The 21552-nt window shown below is 42.5% G+C and overlaps 1 protein-coding gene across 1 annotated transcript; it reads left to right on the forward strand.

Moving 5' to 3' along the window:
• Positions 1-276: 276 nt before the first annotated feature.
• Positions 277-21023, forward strand: LOC138948467 (U3 small nucleolar ribonucleoprotein protein IMP3-like). The gene is made up of 8 exons (XM_070320021.1): positions 277-502; positions 1472-1579; positions 2217-2291; positions 3178-3257; positions 5326-5377; positions 6564-6636; positions 14540-14674; positions 20364-21023. The coding sequence occupies exons 1-7, from the start codon at positions 369-371 to the stop codon at positions 14564-14566; spliced, it is 549 nt and encodes a 182-aa protein (XP_070176122.1). The 5' UTR covers positions 277-368; the 3' UTR covers positions 14567-14674; positions 20364-21023.
• The last annotated feature ends 529 nt before the right edge of the window (positions 21024-21552 follow it).

Consider the following 21552-nt stretch of genomic DNA (forward strand, 5'->3'; position numbering starts at 1 on the left):
TTTTCAATGGCTATTGTCATCATCATCATCATCATCATCATCATTATCATCCGCCGGGCATAACTTCGTGTCAGTAGTGGTAGTGTTGTTTGTGTGTTCATTTTGCCTTTGCATGTCTTCACGGGCATCCTTTTACAAGGACAATTTGAAAGAAAAGTCAGTATCCTTAAATCTTAATCCTTGTTAAAATAAAATTCATTTCAGTTCTACCAAACAGAATGAAACAAGCGGAGCAGAGTATTCGATTGAATTTCGGTAATTCGATGGAAATTCATCTCTTGTTCCGGTGCAAGTACACACTTCCGGCACATGTGGTTGATGTTTTGGGACATCCAGCGAAGACACATTTGGCAACACACAACAGCAACATGAGGAAACTAAAGTATCATGAACAGAAACTGTTGAAGAAAGTTGATTTCATCAAATGGAATACAGACAACAACCTCTACCAGTTGCAGCTGATGCGAAGATTTCACATACAGAAGAGGGAGGATCTTTCGCTGTAAGTTCACCTTTCATCTTCACTTCATATTGTTGTAGTACTGGTTAGGGACTGGATTGGTATCCATAAGCCTCACGGCTTTTTCGCGTCCCATCTCATTATCAAATTTGATTGCAGGTCAATCATATTAACATGCTCAAAGTCGTATTTACTTAATATCAATTATCGTACAAATAAACTTTTTTTATAAAGTGACTCAGTCATAAGTTTTTGTATGTCCAGCAGATTTTTGAAAGTGTTAATAGTTTGTGCATTTTTAACAACATCAGACAGTGTGTTCCATGATGGTGCAACTCTGTTAGAAAAGGAATGTTTCCGGATATTAGTTTTACTAAATTCAATAAAGATTTTGTCCGTATTTTTCCTCGTTACATCATGCATAGCCTACATGTGTTGTCCCTTGTTTTCGCTGCTTTGATTGGCAATGCTGACACTATAAGACACTTTGATTGGCAATGCTGACACTATAAGACACTTTGATTGGCAATGCTGACACTATAAGACACTGTATTGCAACAATTGGACTTCCCGGCTTGTGGTGGCTGTTTTTGTCACGGAGACCAGAGCACGCAAGTGGATTCTAAAACACCCCCCTTTTCATGCCAGAATGATCATCCTCAAGATCGTGGGCATTTCTTGAAAGAAGAACTCAAGAAGAAGAAGAAGAGTTTACAAATAATTCGCGGGGAATTTTTGCTAGCCAAACAGAACCTATTTAGTTTTTTGTCGGTTGAATAGGAAATAAATGAAAATAGAAATACACGTGCTGTGGCTTAATACTAATAGTAATACTAATAGTGTGAAAAGGTAGGAGACGAAGTGATATATATTTATTACTTCACAGTTGAAAAAATGTGTGTATAAGTATTACTCTTGGTCTAGGGTGCTGTGTCATAGACTCATACGTTCATATGCTGTGTCAGTTTCATCCTTTGAAATTGAATCCTATCCTATGTGTTGTGTTGACAGGTACAACAAGTATACCAAGCACATCCTGGACCTGGCCAAGAAAATCAAAGAATTGTCGCCACAGGATCCTTTCCGCACAATCGCAACAGCGCAGCTCCTGGAGAAATTGTGAGTAGTGTACTTGAAAGTTAAGTACAATAGTACCTGTCACTGGAAAAAAAAGTTAAAGTGTACAGCAGCTTCTCTGTTCATGTTAGGTTGTAGACAAGGTGTCTAGAGTTTTATCTTAGAGTGGGATTTTCCCCGTGACTTCATATTACTCGGAGGTCTGCCTGTCTGGGAACTTTGCTAATGCTAGTTCAGTAGTTGTCATAAGTAATAAGTTTCTATGAACTGCAAATAAACTGGCTTTTTTTTTCATTTTATTTTTTTATTTTTTCATTTTCATTACTTTATTGTCCCATCGCTGGGAAATTCGGGTCGTTTCCTCCCAGTGGAAAGCTAGCAGCAACTTGTGACGGAGTCGTGCTACCCAGGTGTTTAGGTATATTCAGCCACCTGCAAATATGACAGAATGACCAAGGTCTTTTACGTGCCATTGTGGTGAAACGGGGGTGGGACATGGCTTCCGTCTCTTGGTCTGCACATAAAGTTGACCCGTCCCGGCCCGAATTCGAACCTGCGACCTTCCGATCACAAGTCCAGTGCTCTACCAACTGAGCTACCGGGCCCACAGTTTCATGATCTCATGGCTGGTTTTTAAGGTTTTGTGTCTTGCCCTTTCACTGTTGGTGCATTCTTACAGGTATGACATGGGGCTGATTCCTACAAGGCGAAGCCTGGCTCTTGTTGAAAAGGTCTGCGCTGCTACATTCTGCAGGTGGGTATTTGCTATTGTTATAGAACATTATTTTGGAAGTCTCCTCATATCAAAATAAACTTGCATTTGAGCACTTTAAGTTTCACTTTAAGTCAGTGTTCGCGTAAACTAGAAATGGATTTCCCATGAAAATAACGGAAAAGAAATCATCGGTTGCTCAGTCCTCCGAAAGCGCCATATGGCGGGGTAAAAACGGTCATACACGTCAAATTCCACTCGTGCAAAAACATGAGTGAACGTGGGAGTTTCAGCCAATGAACGAAGAAGATAAGAAGATTCCATTTGACAGTGTTTCACATCAAAATATAGTCATTTCATTCTGTAGTTCAACTAGTTACCGTGAAGAAATGGCTGGTATTTATTGGATGTATTTTGCTTGCCTTTTAAATTACCTGGGGTTTAAAATGTGTAAACCATCCACTGGTTAATGGTTCTTTTTGGTTAGAATGCATTTAACAAATTTGTGGTGATTATTTTTTACAGAGGTGGGTGGGGGGGGGGGGGTGCAGATAGAAATAATGTTTGTTTTCAACCATCTTTCTTAAATTTTTTGTTTTATTGCTTTCTATTTTCTTCACACGTGTGAAATCACTTTTATTTTTGCTTCAAAACAAGTTGAAGATTCAGTTCCTCCTAACCCACTGAAGATCTGAATGTGGCGAGTATTTTACTCGCCATGGCGAGTAGAAACATGTATTTGGCGAGTAGAAATGTTCATCTACTTGCCAAATGCGAGTAAAGTTGCTGAAACAAATTGTTGGTTTGGCTACTAAAGTTTGCTCTCTGGCTAGTAAATTTTCAGACTCACTAGCCAAAGGCGAGTACACCATTTGGTTGGACCATCGCAAAATGTATTCTTGCCTTACGCTGGTGTTTATTTTTTCAGGAGACGGCTCCCTGTGGTGATGGTCAAGAGTCACATGTCGCAGACAGTCAAGGCCGCCAGCACTTTCGTTGAACAGGGCCGTATCCTTTCAGCAACATAGAACACTTTCTTTTTCTTTTGTCTGTGGTTATACAGGCATGGGAATTGTCCGCCAAAAGGCAAATTTCCGTCGAATTTTGGTTTTTGTTCCGCCGAAAAAGCAAAAGTGTCCGCCGAAAAAATAAATGGGGGAGGCAAAAATTGTTCTAAAAACTGAGTATAATGGCAAACTTACAGCTAAGATGACACCAAATACACCAGTTGGGTTCTTTTGAGAAAAAAAAATTCCGCCCAAAATGCCCCCAAACCCCCCTAGCAGGGCTAGGCGCTTCGCGCCGTCGACTTTGCTATTACTTACAAATGTTCAGCCTTTTTTACTTTTTTCAATTCCCATGCCTGGATATAAGATCAGTGTAAACAGAAAATGTTTGGAAATATGTATGTTATTGTCAGATATGTATGTTGGTATTTGTCGTTCAACTTTCAAAGCAAAGTACAATAAATTTAAAGCCCCACTCCGCCTCACAGGAGGTTTACAGAACGATGACATCTTTCACTAAAACAGCAATACTAATCTTATGGGACACACTCACAATAGCATTCAACAACATTAAATGACACTTAAGATCACTTGAACTCACCAGTTCTCGTGGTTTATTCAACCCCCAAGCCACTTTTTCATACATGATCAATTTAGTCATTTGCGCTTTCAATCCTACTCTATATCTGCAAAAGCATGTTAGTATGCACCTCTGAATCTAATCTACAAAGTTACAAACTACAAAGTTATAACTAGGGCGCTTTAAGCCCTAGAACAAATGACTGATAGTGACACAAAACAGAGTGGCGGCATCTTCAAAGAAACTGAAGCGGTTTATGGGAAATTTGTCTGCTTTGGCAATGGTAAAGATGCAGCTCATTTGATGTTATAGTCGCCCTGTTGTGGAAGGATGTTTGTATGTGCGCAATACTCAATCTACACAGGCACAGCAACAAACAGTATTAAATGGTTGAAATCTCAGTTGACCAGCATTTAAAAAAAGCCGAAGTTTGTATCATTTTTGGTAGCCCATGGGAGTCATCAATTCAAAAGAGCTGCAAGTTGCACACATCATTCGACCCATTCACCCGGTTTGCTTGACATACATCCTTTCTAACTTTTAAAACTTCGAACTGTACTGACTTTGTTTTGATGATAAAAGAATTCTTTTGTGTTTTAACAAAGTTTGTGTAACAAGCTGTCAATTTATCATTTAGATTTTAAAAGTTAGGTCTAGCGCCAAAAACAAGGCCTCCGATTTTTATCAATGTACTTCCTTTCTAACTGCACAAAGTAAATTCTTTGAAAATTTCTCACTTTCAATGGAAAGCTGTCAGGATGTTCACGTTCGGTGAGAGTTCAAATGGAAATATGTTTGTACTGTATGTAAGGGCACGGGGAGCTCAGCGACCAGAAACAGATGGTTTACAGGAGGCGGAGGGTGGCTTTAAACATGTTGCTTGAGGGAGTGCAACACAGATTTGACTGCATGTTGTATGAGGACATGATGACAGTCGGGGTGGTAAGACGTCGGCCTCTTAATCGGAAGGTCGAGGGTTCGAATCCCGGCTGCGGCCGCCTGGTGGGTTAAGTGTGGAGATTTTTCCGATCTCCCAGGTCAACTTAGGTGCAGACCTGCTAGTGGCTTATCCCCCTTCGTGTGTACACGCAAGCACAAGACCCAGTGCGCACGGAAAAGATCCTGTAATCCATGTCAGAGTTCGGTGGGTTATAGAAACACGAAAATACTCAGCATGCTTCCTCCGAAAGCAGCGTATGGCTGCCGAAATGGCGGGGTAAAAACGGTCATACACGTAAAATTCCACTTGTGCAAAAACATGAGTGTACGTGGGAGTTTCAGCCCACAAAAGCAGAAGAAGAAGAAGGACATGATAATGTTCATAATGCGAAGAGAGTGGTTTGCAATATAACGGGAATTCTTTGACAGACAGTTGTAAGCAGATCGAAGAGGGTCATAGTGGCTGTGCTTGATACTTTCCAGAGAGCAGTATGTGCCTGAGAAAATTGTTTTGTTTTTTGAGGTGAAATCTTTCTTTAACACAGTACAGATGTGCGTATTGGGCCTGAAGTATGCACGGATCCTGCTCGTCTGGTTACAAGGTAAAACATCTTCCTCTCTCTTTTTCACCTCTCTGGGTTTTTTCTCATTTCTGTTTTCGTTATAACCTTTTCTGTCTTTCTTTTTTCATCGCTCATTTTGTCTGTTCCTCCGTGCCCAGATCAGGAAAGGTTTTTACTACACAATTCTTGTGTGTGCATGGATGTTTTTTCTGTACAGTTGATAAATCGCTCTGAATTTTTGCCAATTTTTCAGAAATTCAAGTCGATTCTCAGTGTCATCTTGGCCCAACTATGACTAATGTTTGGCAGATTGGTAAAAAAATTGTAACAATGTTTTTAATGATTTGAAAAAATATTCAGTCTTGTTTTTTACAAGTCGCGCCAGAATACATTCCTGATGTGTAATTTTCTTGTACTTCTTTTTGATAACATTTTTTGGTCAATGCATTTTGCAAGTTCTTGTGCTCTGATAGTGATAATGATAATAATAATGACAGCTATATAGCACAAACCACAGCAATCTATGCTCTCTGCGCTTTACATATTTGATTTGATAGTTGTTGCTTTTTGGGTCCAGCGGACCATATAGGCCAAATCAGGACCCCAGCTTTACATATTAACTATGAATAAAAACATACTATATATTAACATAACATCAAATACGTTTACATTCTAGCAAAATAATGTATCAGAGACTGTGCCAAAAGGTCAGGTGTCATGTCTACTGTCCCGAATGACACACGATTGCTGACATTTCACCATTGCCAACAGAATAAACAAATAAGAAATAGGTAGAAAATGAATGTGAAAACTTACTTTAATTGTTGATCAGTATTTTCTATACCACTAACAAATAATCTACTTGCACATAGCTGTTTGGCAAATGTATGTTGCATGGGACACACTGACATGAAAGTGGAAGATGTTTTTCCCTCTAGAGAAACTACATATCAAGTTACACTTTTTGTGCTCTTCCATTCCAGTTGGCAATCAATTGTTAACGCATGTTATTAGAAAAAATAGAACGAAAACAGATTAGATAGAATGAAAAATGTACTGGTGATGTCATTTGGGACATACTGACATGAAAACGTCACCTTTTGGCACAGTCCCAACAATAAACTTACAACAACACATTAGCCATTTATGTACAATACCATGCAGATAGATAAACAAGCTCTTTGCAATGTTAAGTGTTATTCATTCTGTTCTGTTTTCTTTATAGGAACATGGAAGACTTCTTAACATGGACGGACACTTCAGCAATCAAGAAACATGTCATGGCCTACAACGAACAGGTTGGTCTCTCTTTCTTATTTGCCTTTGCATTAGTTTTGAATAACCAAAGGGAAGTAAACGCTCTATATACATACAAGTGTAATAGAGTAAGCGAGAGTCATACGTAACCAATCTCCTGGCACCTGAGAGAATAACAAGCATTGAAATGAACAAGTTTAAATGAAAAATTGACTCCATTACACATGTCGTATGCATATAGACCGCTTACTTCCCTTTGGTTATTCGATCTCTAAACAACGCTCGGCCTCATTTCGTGATTTGCATTATTTTGCTGATTTTTGGTTGGTTCCTTTTTTTCATTTTTTTTCATACATGTTACTGCGTCCAATGACAAAGATAAATTTATGGAACGTGAAATAAATGGCATTACCAAACATTTCCAGGTACAGAGGTACCTCCCCTTTATGACCTCCAAAAATCTGAGAAAAACAGATCTTAAAAAAGAGAGTCTTAATATGAGGGTAATTTTACAAAGGTTGTGAACAGAAAGTCGAGGAAAACAGGGTCTTCTTCTTCTGCGTTTGTGGGCTGAAACTCCCACGTACACTCGTGTTTTTTGCACGAGTGGAATTTTACGTGTATGACCGTTTTTACCCCACCATTAAGGCAGCCATACGCCGCTTTCGGAGGAAGCATGCTGGATATTTTCGTGTTTCTATAACCCGCCGAACTCTGACATGGATTACAGGATCTTTTCCGTTTGCGTGTACACAAGAAGGGGGATAAGTCACTAGCAGGTTTGCACATAGGTTGACCTGGGAGATCGGAACAATCTCCACACTTAACCCACCAGGCGGCAGCGACTGGGATTCGAACCCTCGACCTTCCGATTAAGAGGCCGACGTCTTACCACCCCACCACAGCGCCCGTCATGGAAAACAGGGTCTTAAAATGGAGGAAGTCTTAAATTGGGGGGTCTTAAAAGGGGGGTTCCACCGTACTGTAACTGCATGGTAAAAGGAAAGCAATAAAAAATAACAAGTGTTATTTAGAATAAATAAAGTTTAAATTTGTGTGAGTGCGCTCAGATCGCTCTCTCGTGCAGTCGGTCCCTTCTGCGGGATGGGTTACACCTTGGAGTAACTTGTTCGGCGTATGGGTCGGAATGCACGTGAGAGGGATCCTGTATCGTGTGGCAGTTGTGTGTGTATGGTCTATTGAGTAAAATATTCCTACGCCTAGATATGTGATTGTTAGCTTTTGTATTCAGTGTAGTCAGTCAGCTTTTGTACACCGGCGCAGCAGCAGCAAAGTTTTTATAGGCAGCAGTGCAAAATGACTGACAGAGAAATCTAACCTGTTTGAGCCTGGAAAACAACTGACTGGAGATTGTTCTGTGGTGGGATCAGCACGGTTGGCCTAGTGGTAAGGCGTCCGCCCCGTGATCGGGAGGTCGTGGGTTCGAACCCCGGCCGGGTCATACCTAAGACTTTAAAATTGGCAAGCTAGTGGCTACTCCGCCTGGCGTCTGGCATTATGGGGTTAGTGCTAGGACTGGTTGGTCCGGTGTCAGAATAATGTGACTGGGTGAGACATGAAGCCTGTGCTGCGACTTCTGTCTTTTGTGTGGCGCACGTTAAATGTCAAAGCAGCACCGCCCTGATATGGCCCTTCACAAACAAACAAACAAAATTCTGTGGTGGAGAAAGATCAGAAAGGTATTATTAAATTACATATCTTATCCCGACTCACATCTAGCATTAACCTCTGGTTTAAGTGCCGGGACGCTGAACTACGCTTCACCCCTTAAGGGGAAGTAACCCTAAAAAAGAACAGCCTAGACCCCGTAAACTGGGTCACAGGTCAAGGCATACCGTCACGTGACTGAGCACGCGAGACCGCCGCCGCCATATTGGAATACTTCACTCTTTCCTCAGCGGTCCTAGCGCTAGGACGTTGTTCTCTCGAGCTACGCATTTTGGCTTTCACCAGCTGCCTGGTTGGCAGTTTATCTTCACCCCGGTTATTCTTCACGGTCTCTGCTTCTACGGCTGTATTGGTGAGATCGTTCTTTGTTTGTTTTACTTGAATTTTTGCCTTGTGTCCGTCAACTTTGTTGTTGTTGTTCTACTCTCTGTGAGTTGTTTTCAACATGGCGGACAAAGAGAAGAAAAAGCCTAATACTCGACAGTTAGTTGCTGATTCTTCCCCTGCTAGTAGTCAGATAAAGATAAACCCAAAGGGACAACGGTTACTCTTGTAAAACCGGTGTCTAATTTTTCGCTTTCGGTTGATATTGTTGTACCAGCAAGCCCTACCATGCCTGTTCTAAAAGAATCTATAACAGGAGTAGGGCTCGTTCGGCTAAGCCTAAGAGGAGTGATAAGCAAGATTTCTCTTCCCTTTTCTCTTCTTTCTCCTCGCATATGTATACCATGTTTTCTCAACAGCAGCAACTTGCCGCCGATCTACAGGCTACGCGAGATGAGTTGCGTTCGCCGCCCAAGGGTGTTGGCGATGTTTCTTCACTTTCCCGCATCCGGTTGCCTCCTTTGGCCACAGTCACGTCAGCGGACTTGCGGGCGGGATAACTGGCGCACGCCAGCTTCGGAGAGATGGTCCCTCGGGACACTGTTGCTTCTGCACAGCAGGCACTCTCCTCAGGTACGTTGGGTTCGCCGGTAGCCAGGCTCTTTGGCGAAAGCGTTCCGCATAGACCGCAACTAGTAGCTCCCCCGCCTCATAGGTCAGGGAGTGAAAGTTCGACATACCTGGGGCAAACGACTCACACGAAGCGGAGCTCATGGGGTGTTGACGCGGGAATGCAATCGATGTTACATGGGTTCGCCGGTAGCCAGGCTCTTTGGCGAAAGCGTTCCGCATAGACCGCAACTAGTAGCTCCCCCGCCTCATAGGTCAGGGAGTGAAAGTTCGACATACCCGGGGCATACGACTCATACGAAGCGGAGCTCACGGGATGTTGACGCGGGAATGCAATCAATGTTACATTGATCTGGAGACCAAGGTGCACGCGGGCTGTCTATGACTTCCCCCGTCGGTGTACTTGCGTCACCACTTCCGCCTGGGCAGGAAGTTTGGCTCCATGCAGGCTCTGCACCGAAGTTCTACTTCCGGTTTGCAGTCAGCCTCGCTTCCGGTTGATCATGTCCAAGACTCGGCGAGTCACGCGGACTTTTCGACTCATACGGAAGTGGAGTCGGAGCTCGACGATCATCTCTCATTCTATGATGACGACGTTGAGTTCCAATTACCGTCAAAGCTGAAGCCAACCTTAGCTATTGCAGCACAGGTCGCTTACAATATGTTTCTGACGGCGTTGTTTCATAGGCTGGACTTGTCTTACCCCCACCATCAGCGGTGGGTGACTTCCGCCCAGCACCAACAGCAGCTGAAGGTTTTCAGTTCTCTGAGTCTTCTTTAGTTGCTTATGAGCTCTCTAATATTTTAGCAAGCTTTCCAGGCACGGCGAGCTCCCTGACTGTCGGCACGGTGCCTCTCCTCTCTGCTCATGGTCAGGCTCCAGTCGCTGCTAAGCCTTGGCTTACCACTGTCCGACTTCCACAGGCTAGTGTATCTGCCCTTGCGCGCAGGTTTTCACTCGGCCGTCGGCCTCAGAACCTTATTGACACTTTTGCCCTACTGAGTGCAGCCCTTCCGGTCACGCCGTAGCTGTCCACTCTTAGGGAGGACGGTTACCGTCAAGACAGACCTTGTCTACACAGAAGGTTCTCGTATTGGTTTGGAAGAGACAGGCAGGTACCCTCTTGATCTTGCCTCTCTCTCTGAGACACTCCTTTGGACACTCTCTCGTTCTATTAGGTCTTCCCTGGATCCGTTTGAGTTCCGGAATGACGCAAGTGTTAAAGACGTTTCGACCTTAGCTAAGGTCAACACTGAGCAGATGTCTGTCCCGGCACGCCGTTTCTCCCACGCCGTGTTTACACGAGGTCTCTCACTTCCGATTTCGCTTCGGCTGTTTGGGCGAGTGAAGGATCGTACGCATTAGCATCAGTTCGCACCACCACGGTGTTGCGGGTACTTCTGCACTGGAGTTTTTCGGCTACTTCTGGTTCGTCTTCCGGCGTTCCGGGTAATCGTAGCACTTTGTTCTTTCCTGTTCGCAACTTACGACGTCAACCCTTTGGGGTTCTGGGTCGTTGGGGGCAGTGATGCCTTGTATCTTACTTCCTGTTCAGCTTCGCCTGTCTCGGATGATAAGGTTTTGTACGTGATGGCATCTTTTATACAGCTTGCGTCGGTCCCCGCGTTTGACCTTTGGTCTTTCATCGATGAACAGACTAGTTCTGGTTTTTCGGCCAAACTCAGGGTTACTCTCGATTTGGCAGCAAAATTAATTCCAGGTTTTTTTCTTGAAGACACTTCGTCTTTTGAATCTTTTGACAGGTTGGCTTCCTGGTTTTCGGTATGCCGACCAGTAGTTGCTTTGATTTCTGTTTTTGGCTTTGTTATGTAGTCATTTGCCTACGAGCAGACTGACCTACGGGCACTGCGGCTTTCAGCTATTTCGTTCATGCCACTCCAGGCTTCGGCCTTTGTGTTTCCCGCTCGTTCGGTTGCTGTCGTTCAACCAGAATCGCGGCTTCCTCGTACTATCTCCATCTGCTCATGCATGGACTGGAGAGGATAACTTGTGGTCAGTTGGACTTATCGTTTTCTGTTTCGCTGAGCACACAGACCTCTTTTTATCACGAAACTTTTTCGGATTACTACGAGTCTGATCAGCATTCTACTTAGGTAGAAAGCGGATGACAGACTTTGTTTGAGTAGATAGGCGGTCATTCACGACAGCTGTCGGCCTTTGAATGCACTTTTTTTGGCCTCTTTAGGAGGTCGTTCGGACTTTCTTTTAACTTCTTCTGTTTTGGCAAGAAGATTTAAATTCAGTTTGTGGGCAACAGGACTGCCGGTTTTGGCACTCTTGTTTAACTTACTCGACGGGTATTGACAGTCCAGTTCATAGCCATGGTCTTTCTTTGGCTTTTTCTGTCACAACCCATGAGGGTTATGAGTCCTTGTCTTTCTTAGACTTGGACTCTTAACGCAGGAAGCAGGACTGCGTCATACACTCGGTCTTGCTTGGGTAGACACTCAAAGCAGGTCATGCACCAGTAGTGGCCTACTTTTGGCTAATCGTTTGGATCAAGCTGGATTCACAGCTTGGTTCTTTGGAGGTGTTTGTCCCTTATAGTTTAGGAACTTCAGGGACACTTATGCTCTATCTTGAGGGTTTTTTCCTCGCTAATGAGGGCTTGATATCCTGTACTCAGGTATCACCCGTTTATCGGGAGGAGATTGGTCACGTCTTTCTTGAGCTGACGTCTATCTCCTAGGCCTGGGGGGCTTCACGCCTTCCCGAGGTCTCACATACTTTCACATTATGTTTTGACGGTAGCCTACAGGGTTCGTCCTATTCAGTTTTGAGCGGACAGCCTTACGTACTGATCGTTCTGTGTTCGGCACAACAGCAAGCGCCCACTTTGACGCTTGCTCCCTTCCTTGTCGATTTAATTTTCATAGCTACTTGCTAGTGAGAATTAAGTTAAGACTTTTGCCGCTTTTGCTTAAGCCGCATTGGTTTGTTGAGGAGCAATCTCGGTTCATTTTTTGATGAGAGGTTGCAGTCTCGCCGGTCTACAAATTATTTCCTTTGTTTTCGGTTTTAAGACGTTCTTTCGACTCTTCTTTGTAAAGAGTCTAGTTTGTCAGATGGTTTTTTGCCTTGCATCTTTTCATTGAACAAGGGACAAGTGTTTGTCTCTGGTTCATTACGAACATTAGCGTCTACCTCATGGGACTATGGTGCTGTGGTTTACTCAAGCCATAATCCTTTAGTGCTTCACTCCTCGGAGGGTGTTTCACTTGTGGTCATTTGGAACTCTTTGTTCTATTCAGGCGGGAGACGCCGCACAGGTTCGTTTTGTTTTACTCGCTCGCATCGGAAGACATGTCTTGTTGTCTTCCGAACTTTCACAGCTCTCTTTTGAGTTAGGACTGTCTTCCTGGTCTTGCTGATTGCAAGAGATTGTTCACTCTTTTCGTCAGCTACGATCAAGACAGGTCAGTGAGTTTGGCGCTCTTTTCGGCTTCTGGAAGACGTAACTCACGAATCTCTGTATCTGTCTGTTACGCTGTACTTGTAAAACAAGTCATCCAGATGTCTGGCATTGTTGCAGCGAATCTTAAGGTTTTTCACTCGGCTGTTTCACTCAGGTCTCAACAGACTTTATGTGAAAGGGTTATTTATCTAATTTGACCTTATCTGGTGGTTTTTTACTATCATTAGCAATCTATGGGTGGTTGCGACCAAAAAAAAAAAAAAAAAAAAAAAAGTTCACAAGGATGCTAAGATGTTCCACGAACTTTTGTTGTTGGCGGAAGACGATGTTTCATTAGTCTGGAGAAACATCGTTCAGAACTAGACAAGTCATTTCTCTTTTTACGCCCAGCGTGAAAAGGGCCCTGTCTTCAAGCCTTTTGTCTTTTGTTTACGTACTTTTTGGGTCTCACGCAAGATATTGGGTATTTTGGACATACTCATTCTTGCATGGCTCATTTTGGAGTGCCAGACCAGTTCTTTGGTTCTTTCGTTTTGGACGGATAGAGTCAAATTTGTGCAAGGAAGCACTGGCTAGATGGGCTTTCACACTCATTAAACAAGCTTATGAGTGTGGCAGTCAATGGGGGGGGGGGGGGGAGCGTTCTGTCCTTCCTCTGAGTTCGCCTAGAACTCATGGGGCCTGAGCTTGGGCTCTTTTATTCAGCGGTTCTGCGATCAGGCAAATCTCGATCGGCCTCACATAGGTGTTTTGGACGTTTTTTAGGACGTCTTTCTTTATTACTTTTGGCGGGTTTTCTAATACCCGCTGGGATGGTAGTGGTTGCTTACCAGTCATGGTTGAAGCAGGCCGGTTTCTTACCAGAAATAAGTGAGTTTCACTGAGAATCTGTTTACTCGTCAGGATGGGACCAACACCTTTCCGGCTTTGGTAGCCGCAGGGCAGGTTCTCTCCAACTTGTAGAGTGAGTTTCTTTCCCACCACCTACATTAGCAATCTGCTAGATGTGAGTCGGGATAAGATATGTAATTTAATCGAAAATTTTAAAAGTAAATTTTGATTTGATTAATATACTTACCCGACTCACATCGTTAATACCCTCCCGCCTACCCCGCTCTAATTTACCCTAAAAATGAATGTTTCGCTTCGTTTCGAGTGAAGTATTCCAATATGGCGGCGGCGGTCTCGCGTGCTCAGTCACGTGACGGTATGCCTTGACCTGTGACCCAGTTTACGGGGTCTAGGCTGTTCTTTTTTAGGGTTACTTCCCCTTAAGGGGTGAAGCGTAGTTCAGCGTCCCGGCACTTAAACCAGAGGTTAATGCTAGATGTGAGTCGGGTAAGTATATTAATCAAATCAAAATTTACTTTTAAAATTTTCGATTGTGCTTGTGAAGAGCTCCAAGAACAATCAGTTTAGGGAAAGAGTGCGTAAGGTTAGCCTGCCTGTGCTTGACCCCCACCCTCTGTCTAAAAAACAATGAGATAATTAAGACAAAATTCAGACTTAGTGTAGTCATTGCTTGCTCTCAAAGATAGCAGCTGGACTTGGCAGTGTACATGTGTCTGTTGCTGAATCATTTTGTTACTGGTTTATTTTTTTCGGCTCGAGTTAAGTGGCAATATGTTTAAAAAAAAGCTCGCATTTCCAATTTCCATCAACCATTATACACTGGCAGCTTTGATGAAAAGTTTATAACAGGGCCTGTCAAATTGACAGGTTTTTAAAAAGTTGATTTACTATTTTTCGTCATTTGGTTTTTTTCTGAGTTTGTCCTAAATAAAATGCTTGAAATGAAAATATGCATGTGATTGCCTGCAGAAGTTGATTTTTTTCACAGTTTCTTGTTTCACTTTTTTTTCAGAGAGATGATTTTGACCTGATGGGATGAGGAATCTTCCAGCTTGTGTGTGTGTGTGTGTGTTGTTATGAGAGAGATGGGAATGTACCCCTGTTTACCCATACATATGCTGGTGTGTAGGTATGATTGTTAAAGGACTACAGTAAAACCTGAGTCTAGCGGACCCTTGTTGTAACGGCCACCTGCTACATACGGACAGTTTATCATGGCACGAACACGATTTCAACAATAACTAACCTTTAACAGGCGGACACCTGCCACTTACGGACGGGGACACGATTTTTTGGACCGTAGGAAGTGTAAACACTGTCACAAACGGACACAACGTACACAAAAACGCAACTTCGAAAACTCCACTGTTATGCAGTCAGTGCTCGGCAGCAGTAGCCGTAGCACAAATGGTTGTTGATTGGTTGTCCTGTCCCTTTTCTGACCAATCAGTGGCTTGTTTAGATGGAGACCCACTTTCGCTCACTCACTTTCGCTTCGCTCACTTTCGCTTTTCCGCATTGGGCAAACACTGTACATAAAGAAGACGTGGAACTTGCGAAGAAAATGCGAAAAAGTGTTTGTGGGTTATCGTCCCTAGTCACATGCTGACGGCGAAAACAAAATGGCGGATCGCGTAGGTACCGATCGCGTGCGAGGTGGTGGTAAATTGTGCTCGGCTTTTTGTTGCAAGAACGCCCGTTACAAACAGAGCTGCTTCGGGAAAACTTTCCACAAGTTCCCTAAAGAAGAAAAAAGGTGGGTTGTGCAGTGATTATTTCATCAGGTTTACCTTCTTCAGAATGAGAATGCAATGGCTCGAGTCAACTCACTCAGATAAGCCAACTGTCTCTGGGCATTTTTGTCTGCTATGATACTACAGTATTTATAGAACTAATATGCAAATGAAATATTACAAACATAGCATGGATCGGTTCATCCTGAGATTTCTGTACTAGCTGTACTATGTACGCGTGTGTCTGCGTGTGTACCTGTGTGTGCATGTGTACACTGTACTTACGACTGTGAGTGTGAGTCAGCAGTCAGTACAAAACAACAGTTTACACTTGATGACAAACTACCCGTGGGCATATTTGCCGAAATCTTTATCAAACCTTGCTTACGGGAAAACTACAGTACAAAGGTACATCACTCATCCGTTTTGCGTTCAGGCAGAGCGTTAGATTTAGACTGAAGATCTGATTTATTTTTTGTCTTTCCTTTTTGCTTAGTTTAACAATAACATTGTTGTTTTTATTGTCAAACTAGGTGCAGAATATGGATGCAATTCACAAGGCGAGAGGACTTTGAAAAGCTGCAGCCAGCTGATGTTCAAGGTCTCAAGCTTTGTACTGATCACTTTGAGGCCAACCAGTAAAACAATCCTGCAGAGAGGATCACTTGTGTGGAATGCTGTCCCGACATTGTTTGCAGTGCCCAATCCACCACCGAAGGTTATTTATTTATTGGTTTTAGGTTTTTGCAAACCAATGAAGCACACTATTAAATGCAGGTTGAGTAATGACAAGTTTGAGGCTGATGTAAGAATTGAAAAAAAAACAGCATTGTTCCCATCAAATAATGCCTGTTTGCATTTAGCGCAAAAAAATGATAAGGCCAACCAAAAAAAGTTACTTATTTTGGATCGACGTCTTGATTATGATGATATGATGAACTTATTTTGCAAAAAAACAGCCCCAAATGGCAAAAAAAGTATAGGGTCGGCGTCAACAACAAAAAAGTTGTATGTTTCTGGTCACCTGACCCTACGACCCTAGACTTTTATTTTGCATTTTCAAAAATAAAAGGGGTATTCAAAAATCAATTGTTTTCCTGTTTTTCAACAAAATAAGTTAAAAAGATAGTTTAAAAAAAAAAGTTTAGAAAAAAAATCTCCACCTTTAGTCATGTTAGGCCACAAAAAAAGTCTGTTTAAGGTAACATAGGCCCTCCAAAAATAGCGTCGGTAGGTCGGCTTTTTATTTTTGTATTTTAGCCATCTGAATATTTTAATTTCATTTTTTAATGCCCCAAAAAAGTCTAGGGCCGGTGGGAAAAAAATAGGGTCGGTCCGGATACTGTAAACAGATTATTTTTTGTTTTGCCTTACGAGAAACATACACTTTTTTGTGTGGCCTAAGACCAATGCCATGAAATTGGGAGAATTGTTTCATTGTGACTGGGTGTTGGTTGTGAGTTTGTCAGTTAAAGAGCTGTGCATTTGCAGGTTGCTAGTGGGAGGAAGCCACCATCGCAAAGGGTAGCTACAAATGAAGCCAGCACCGACCTGTCGCCTGATGCACAAATTGTTCAACCAGGTAAGAGATTTTTAACCATGAAGAACACCATGACATCAAAAAATGTTTAAACCCATCCATTACATAGTTGATAATTGCTGTATAGGGTGACGGGCGCTGTGGCGGGGTGGTAAGACGTCGGTCTATTAACTCGGAAGGTCGAGGGTTCGAATCCCGGTCGCGGCCGCCTGGTGGGTTAAGTGTGGAGATGTTTCCGATCTCCCAGGTCAACTTATGTGAAGACCTGCTAGTGACTTATCCCCCTTCATGTGTACACGCAAGCACAAGACCAAGTACGCACGAAAAAGATCCTGTAATCTATGTCAGAGTTCGGTGGGTTTTAGAAACACAAAAATACCCCGCACGCTTCCTCCGAAAGCGGCGTATGGCTGCCTAAATGGCGGGGTAAAAACGATCATACACGTAAAATTCCACTTGTGCAAAAAAAATGAGTGCACGTGGGAGTTTCAGCCCACGAGCGCAGAAGAAGAAGAAGAAGAAGAAGCTGTATAGGGCGGATGCATGGATGGATGAAATTGTACCTGTAGTTCCAACACGTAAAGATGGGAAACATATCCTGTTAGAGGCATGGTGTAACAAGAAACAATTAAGTGGCTCTATTCCCATCTCCCCCCCCCCCCCCCCCCCCTTCCCTGTCGCGATATAAGCTTCGTGGTTGAAAACGACGTTAAACACCAAATAAAGAAAGAAAGAAAGAGGCATGGTGTGTGAGGAGTTTACCTGGTACTGTTGTCCTAATCAATCAATCAATCAATCAATCAATATGAAGCTTATATAGCGCGTATTCCGTGGGTACAGTTCTAATGGCCTCACCCATTCAGTACCAAACAAGGTCAATTCCATCATTGTTCCACATCGTATCCATAGTTGCTAATACACTTCATTTCTGGCCTGCCTTCCTACGCTATTGTTTATTTTCATTTTGTGATTTAATTACACGTGTTTTAATTTCTTCCAGGTTGTAACTTGTTATGGTTATGTTATTTTATGTGTGTTTTCTTTTTTAGATGACATTCAGGCGATCCTGGAGGACATAGGATGTAAAGCATCAAAGTCGTCATCTTCCCATCCCCTCGTGAAGCGGAACTTTGGCAGAAGGTCAACAAACTGAGGAGCAAGGTTTTCCGATTAGAAAAGAAAACGATGGAACCCCGTGTAAAACGAGCGAGTAAATTAGCCAAGCCTCCCAAGAAAGACTTTGTAGTAGAACAGTTGTCTCATATATTATCAGGCGAGGCGAGCTATTTTGCCATTTATGCCTGTTACATATTTACCGGTTATCTGCTGCTGTGTCCAATCCTGGCAGAGACGGGAACGCATGTTACCAAGGAGCTGAAGGAGAGTCAATGAGATGAGAGAATGTGATTAACAATTGCCAACTCTCTCCGTACAAAGAGGGTCCAAAATTGTATAAATAAAATAGATGGTAGGCAATTCAAAATTAAAAAAAGGACTCTCGGAGCATGGACTTAATGAGTCAAAAATTAAAGAAGGCTCTATGAGCCGAAGTACATGTTTTGTCTATTGTCTTTTTTTATTTTGAATTCCCTACCATCTATATTTTGATACAATTTTGGACACTCCCTGGTGTGTTGTTTCTGATGTACCTTTTAGTCTGTTTACAGTAACATAGGCACACAAAAAGAGGGTCGGTAGGTCGGCTTTTCTTAAAAAAATTTTATAACCATCTTTTTAAATTATTTTGCAAAAAAACAGGAACAAAATTGATTTTTTTTTTCTTTTTCTTTTTTTCCAAATGCCAAAAAAAAAGTCTAGGGTTGGTCTAGAAAAATAGGGTTGGTCGGGATACCGTAAACAGGCTATTTTGCTTTGTTTTGCCTAAGCAAAGACTAACAAACTTTCTTTAGGGTCTGACATTGTATATACTATACAATTTTTGGGGTATTAACTAAATACATGTATACAGTTTTCGATTCCTTTTATACTTTTTCACAAATTAGCCCCCCCCCCCCCCCCCCCCCCCTTTTTTTTTTTTTTTAGTCTGCCCTGGGGGCGGGAGGTCTCCTAATTTCGGTTTCTAGGGTCACCTTATGCTTCCCCATGAGCTGAGAACTTAATTTAAAATGAGCCTCGATTTTTTTATTTGTATTTTGTAATTGTGCCTTTGTCCAGTCACATGATTTCACTTTTTACTTAAAAACTTGGCACTGTCATCATTTATTGCTATTTATTGTTCAGTTGTTCAGTATTTATTGCTATTGGGCATCAGTTATTCAGTTGCCCTCTTTCGAATGAGCCATGCATGCATTATGGATGTGTTTAGCGAATTGGGATACCTAAAGCAATGTAAAAGAAACAATGTGAAGCAAACATATAGCACCAAATAAAATAACCGAATCAGAATGGAAACTTCTTCAGTGTATGTGTGTGTGTGTGTGTGTGTGTGTGTTTGCTGTTTTAAATACCGAAAATGTGAAAATAAAGCAAGTCACAGCATGAGAAAGATCGACTGTACTAGTCATGACAAAGCAGGAGACAGCCTGGTCAGCATGTAGAAAAGGGGAATAACTCGTATTTAGCCATTCTCATTTCTAAGCATGCCCAATGAGGAAGTTATCCTTCTTCCCATTGTAGTTTCTTTGATTGTGGATACAGTCACAACCAAAAGCAACAGTAGACTACTGTGTTTGAAAATGGAATCTCCAGCAGGAAAAAGAAAAGCGTTGACTTTAGAGCAGCGTGTCGCTGCCTTGAAAAAACTAGATAGCGGCCAACCATGCCGAGATGTGGCGAAGGAGATGGGATGTGGTAAAACACAGATCGCGAGGATCAAATCGGAAAAAGAAGACGTGATGAAGGAGTGGGAGTCAGGTGCGCGAATCGACCAAAAAACTGTGAAACGTCGGAAAACGCAATATGAAGACCTGAACAACGTGGTATGGGAGTGGTTTTGTACTGCAAGATCGAAGAATCTGCCTGTCAGTGGACCACTTATACAGGTTAGAAAATGCAACCATTTATCATTTACCCATCCCCCCTTCCCCCTTCCTACTAATCTCTCTCTCTCGATCTCTCTCTCTTTGTAAGCAATCGTTCGAAGGAAACAATAGTTAACACAGCTAAATTTCTGTTCCATGCATTTATGCTGAGACTAGAAAAACTGAATGAAACAAGAGCTGACTCAATTTGGTCGAGACACACTGCGGAATTTCCCGTTGAATGACTGATGAAGAGTCAGCAATTTTTAGCTTTGTGACGTCCGACTTGCGTAAGTTTGAATGCACAGTGTGTGTAGGGAACGGGGTAGGTGGGGGGGGGGGGGGGGGGGATGTTGTTGTTGTTGTTTGCTACATGTATCATTTGTTTACTCACATTTTCAGTGAGTCTCATGTTAAATCCAATAAATACATACTACAGGACTGACAAAAAGTGTCTTGTTCATATTACGTGCTCTTTGTAAAATATTGCTCCGGTCCCTCCACCTGTGAAGAAGGGACACCTGTCTAATAGGGACACTATTACCATTCCCCAAGGGTGTCCGTTAGAGACAGGTTTTACTGTATGTCATGTAAACAGTGACAGTATGAGTTGATGTGAGTCACTTTCAGTAATGTGTGGGTATCTATCTATATATATATACGACTTGTGTCTGTGTGTGTGTGTGTGTGTGTGTGTGTGTGTGTGATTGATCGCCATGCACGGCCAAAGTTCTCGATGGATCTGCTTCAAATTTGGTGGGCTTATTGACAGAGACCCCGGACACAACCTGATCGATGAGATATTTCAACACGTGCTCTCAGCGCGCAGCGCTGAACCGATTTTCGTTTTTCACTGCACGTTACTATTTTTAGATCTCCCTTCCTTCGTGCGCTGGCGTCAATCGATATTCCCGTTTGTACGTTTATATTTAGAAGGTCACTGCACGTTACTATTTTTAGATCTCCCTTCCTTCGTGCGCCGGCGATGCCGGCGTACACCCGGCAAAGCCGGGTCCCCGGCGACGGCCGGGTATTCGGCTCTACTTCTTCCCGGCGAAGCGGGTAATCATCTAGTGTATAATAAGTGTGTGTGAAGAATGACAGATCCAGGTATACATGTATGCTAGTAAAAATGTGATGTTGTCATTGATGAGAATGGCTGTTCAGTATATTAGTCTGAATCTGTAAAAGAAAAGTGCATTGCATGAAAATTGTTCTGAAAAATAAAGGTGACAGCTTTGACTTTGAATGACTTATTCTGTTATGTCTGATTTTCAAAGATTATTTTGTAGAGATTGGCAGATACCCCAGAATGTTGTTGTCAGGGAAGGATACAGCATGGCTGACAATTGCGTGTGTTTATTCAGTTGTTTGTTTTTTGTTTTATATGTTTTAACAGCACACCTTTGCAAGTTATCACTTATCCCAAAGTGTTCTGTATATTTTCTCATATATATTTTCTCAGAGAATATTATATTTGTTCACACTCTTATCTTGACTTCGTCATTGTTTCTGGCAAGATACAGATCTCTCTCTCTCTCTCTCTCTCTCTCTCTCTCTCTCTCTCTCTCTCTCTCTCTCTCTCTCTCTCTTTCTCTCAAAAAAAGAGTGTGTGTGTTAATGTGGGCGTGCTTGTGAGTGGTTGGTTCAGTGTGAATGTCTCTCTCTCTGTTGTTTAGTTTTCAATTCAGTATAGGCAACACACCCACTGTAAGCTCACAGCTTGATTGCAGATGTATTATAAAATCTACTGCAACTTTTTAAAGGCACA

Source organism: Littorina saxatilis, linkage group LG15, assembly GCF_037325665.1.
Source record: "Littorina saxatilis isolate snail1 linkage group LG15, US_GU_Lsax_2.0, whole genome shotgun sequence".
In the NCBI taxonomy this organism is placed as follows: Eukaryota; Metazoa; Mollusca; class Gastropoda; order Littorinimorpha; family Littorinidae; genus Littorina; species Littorina saxatilis.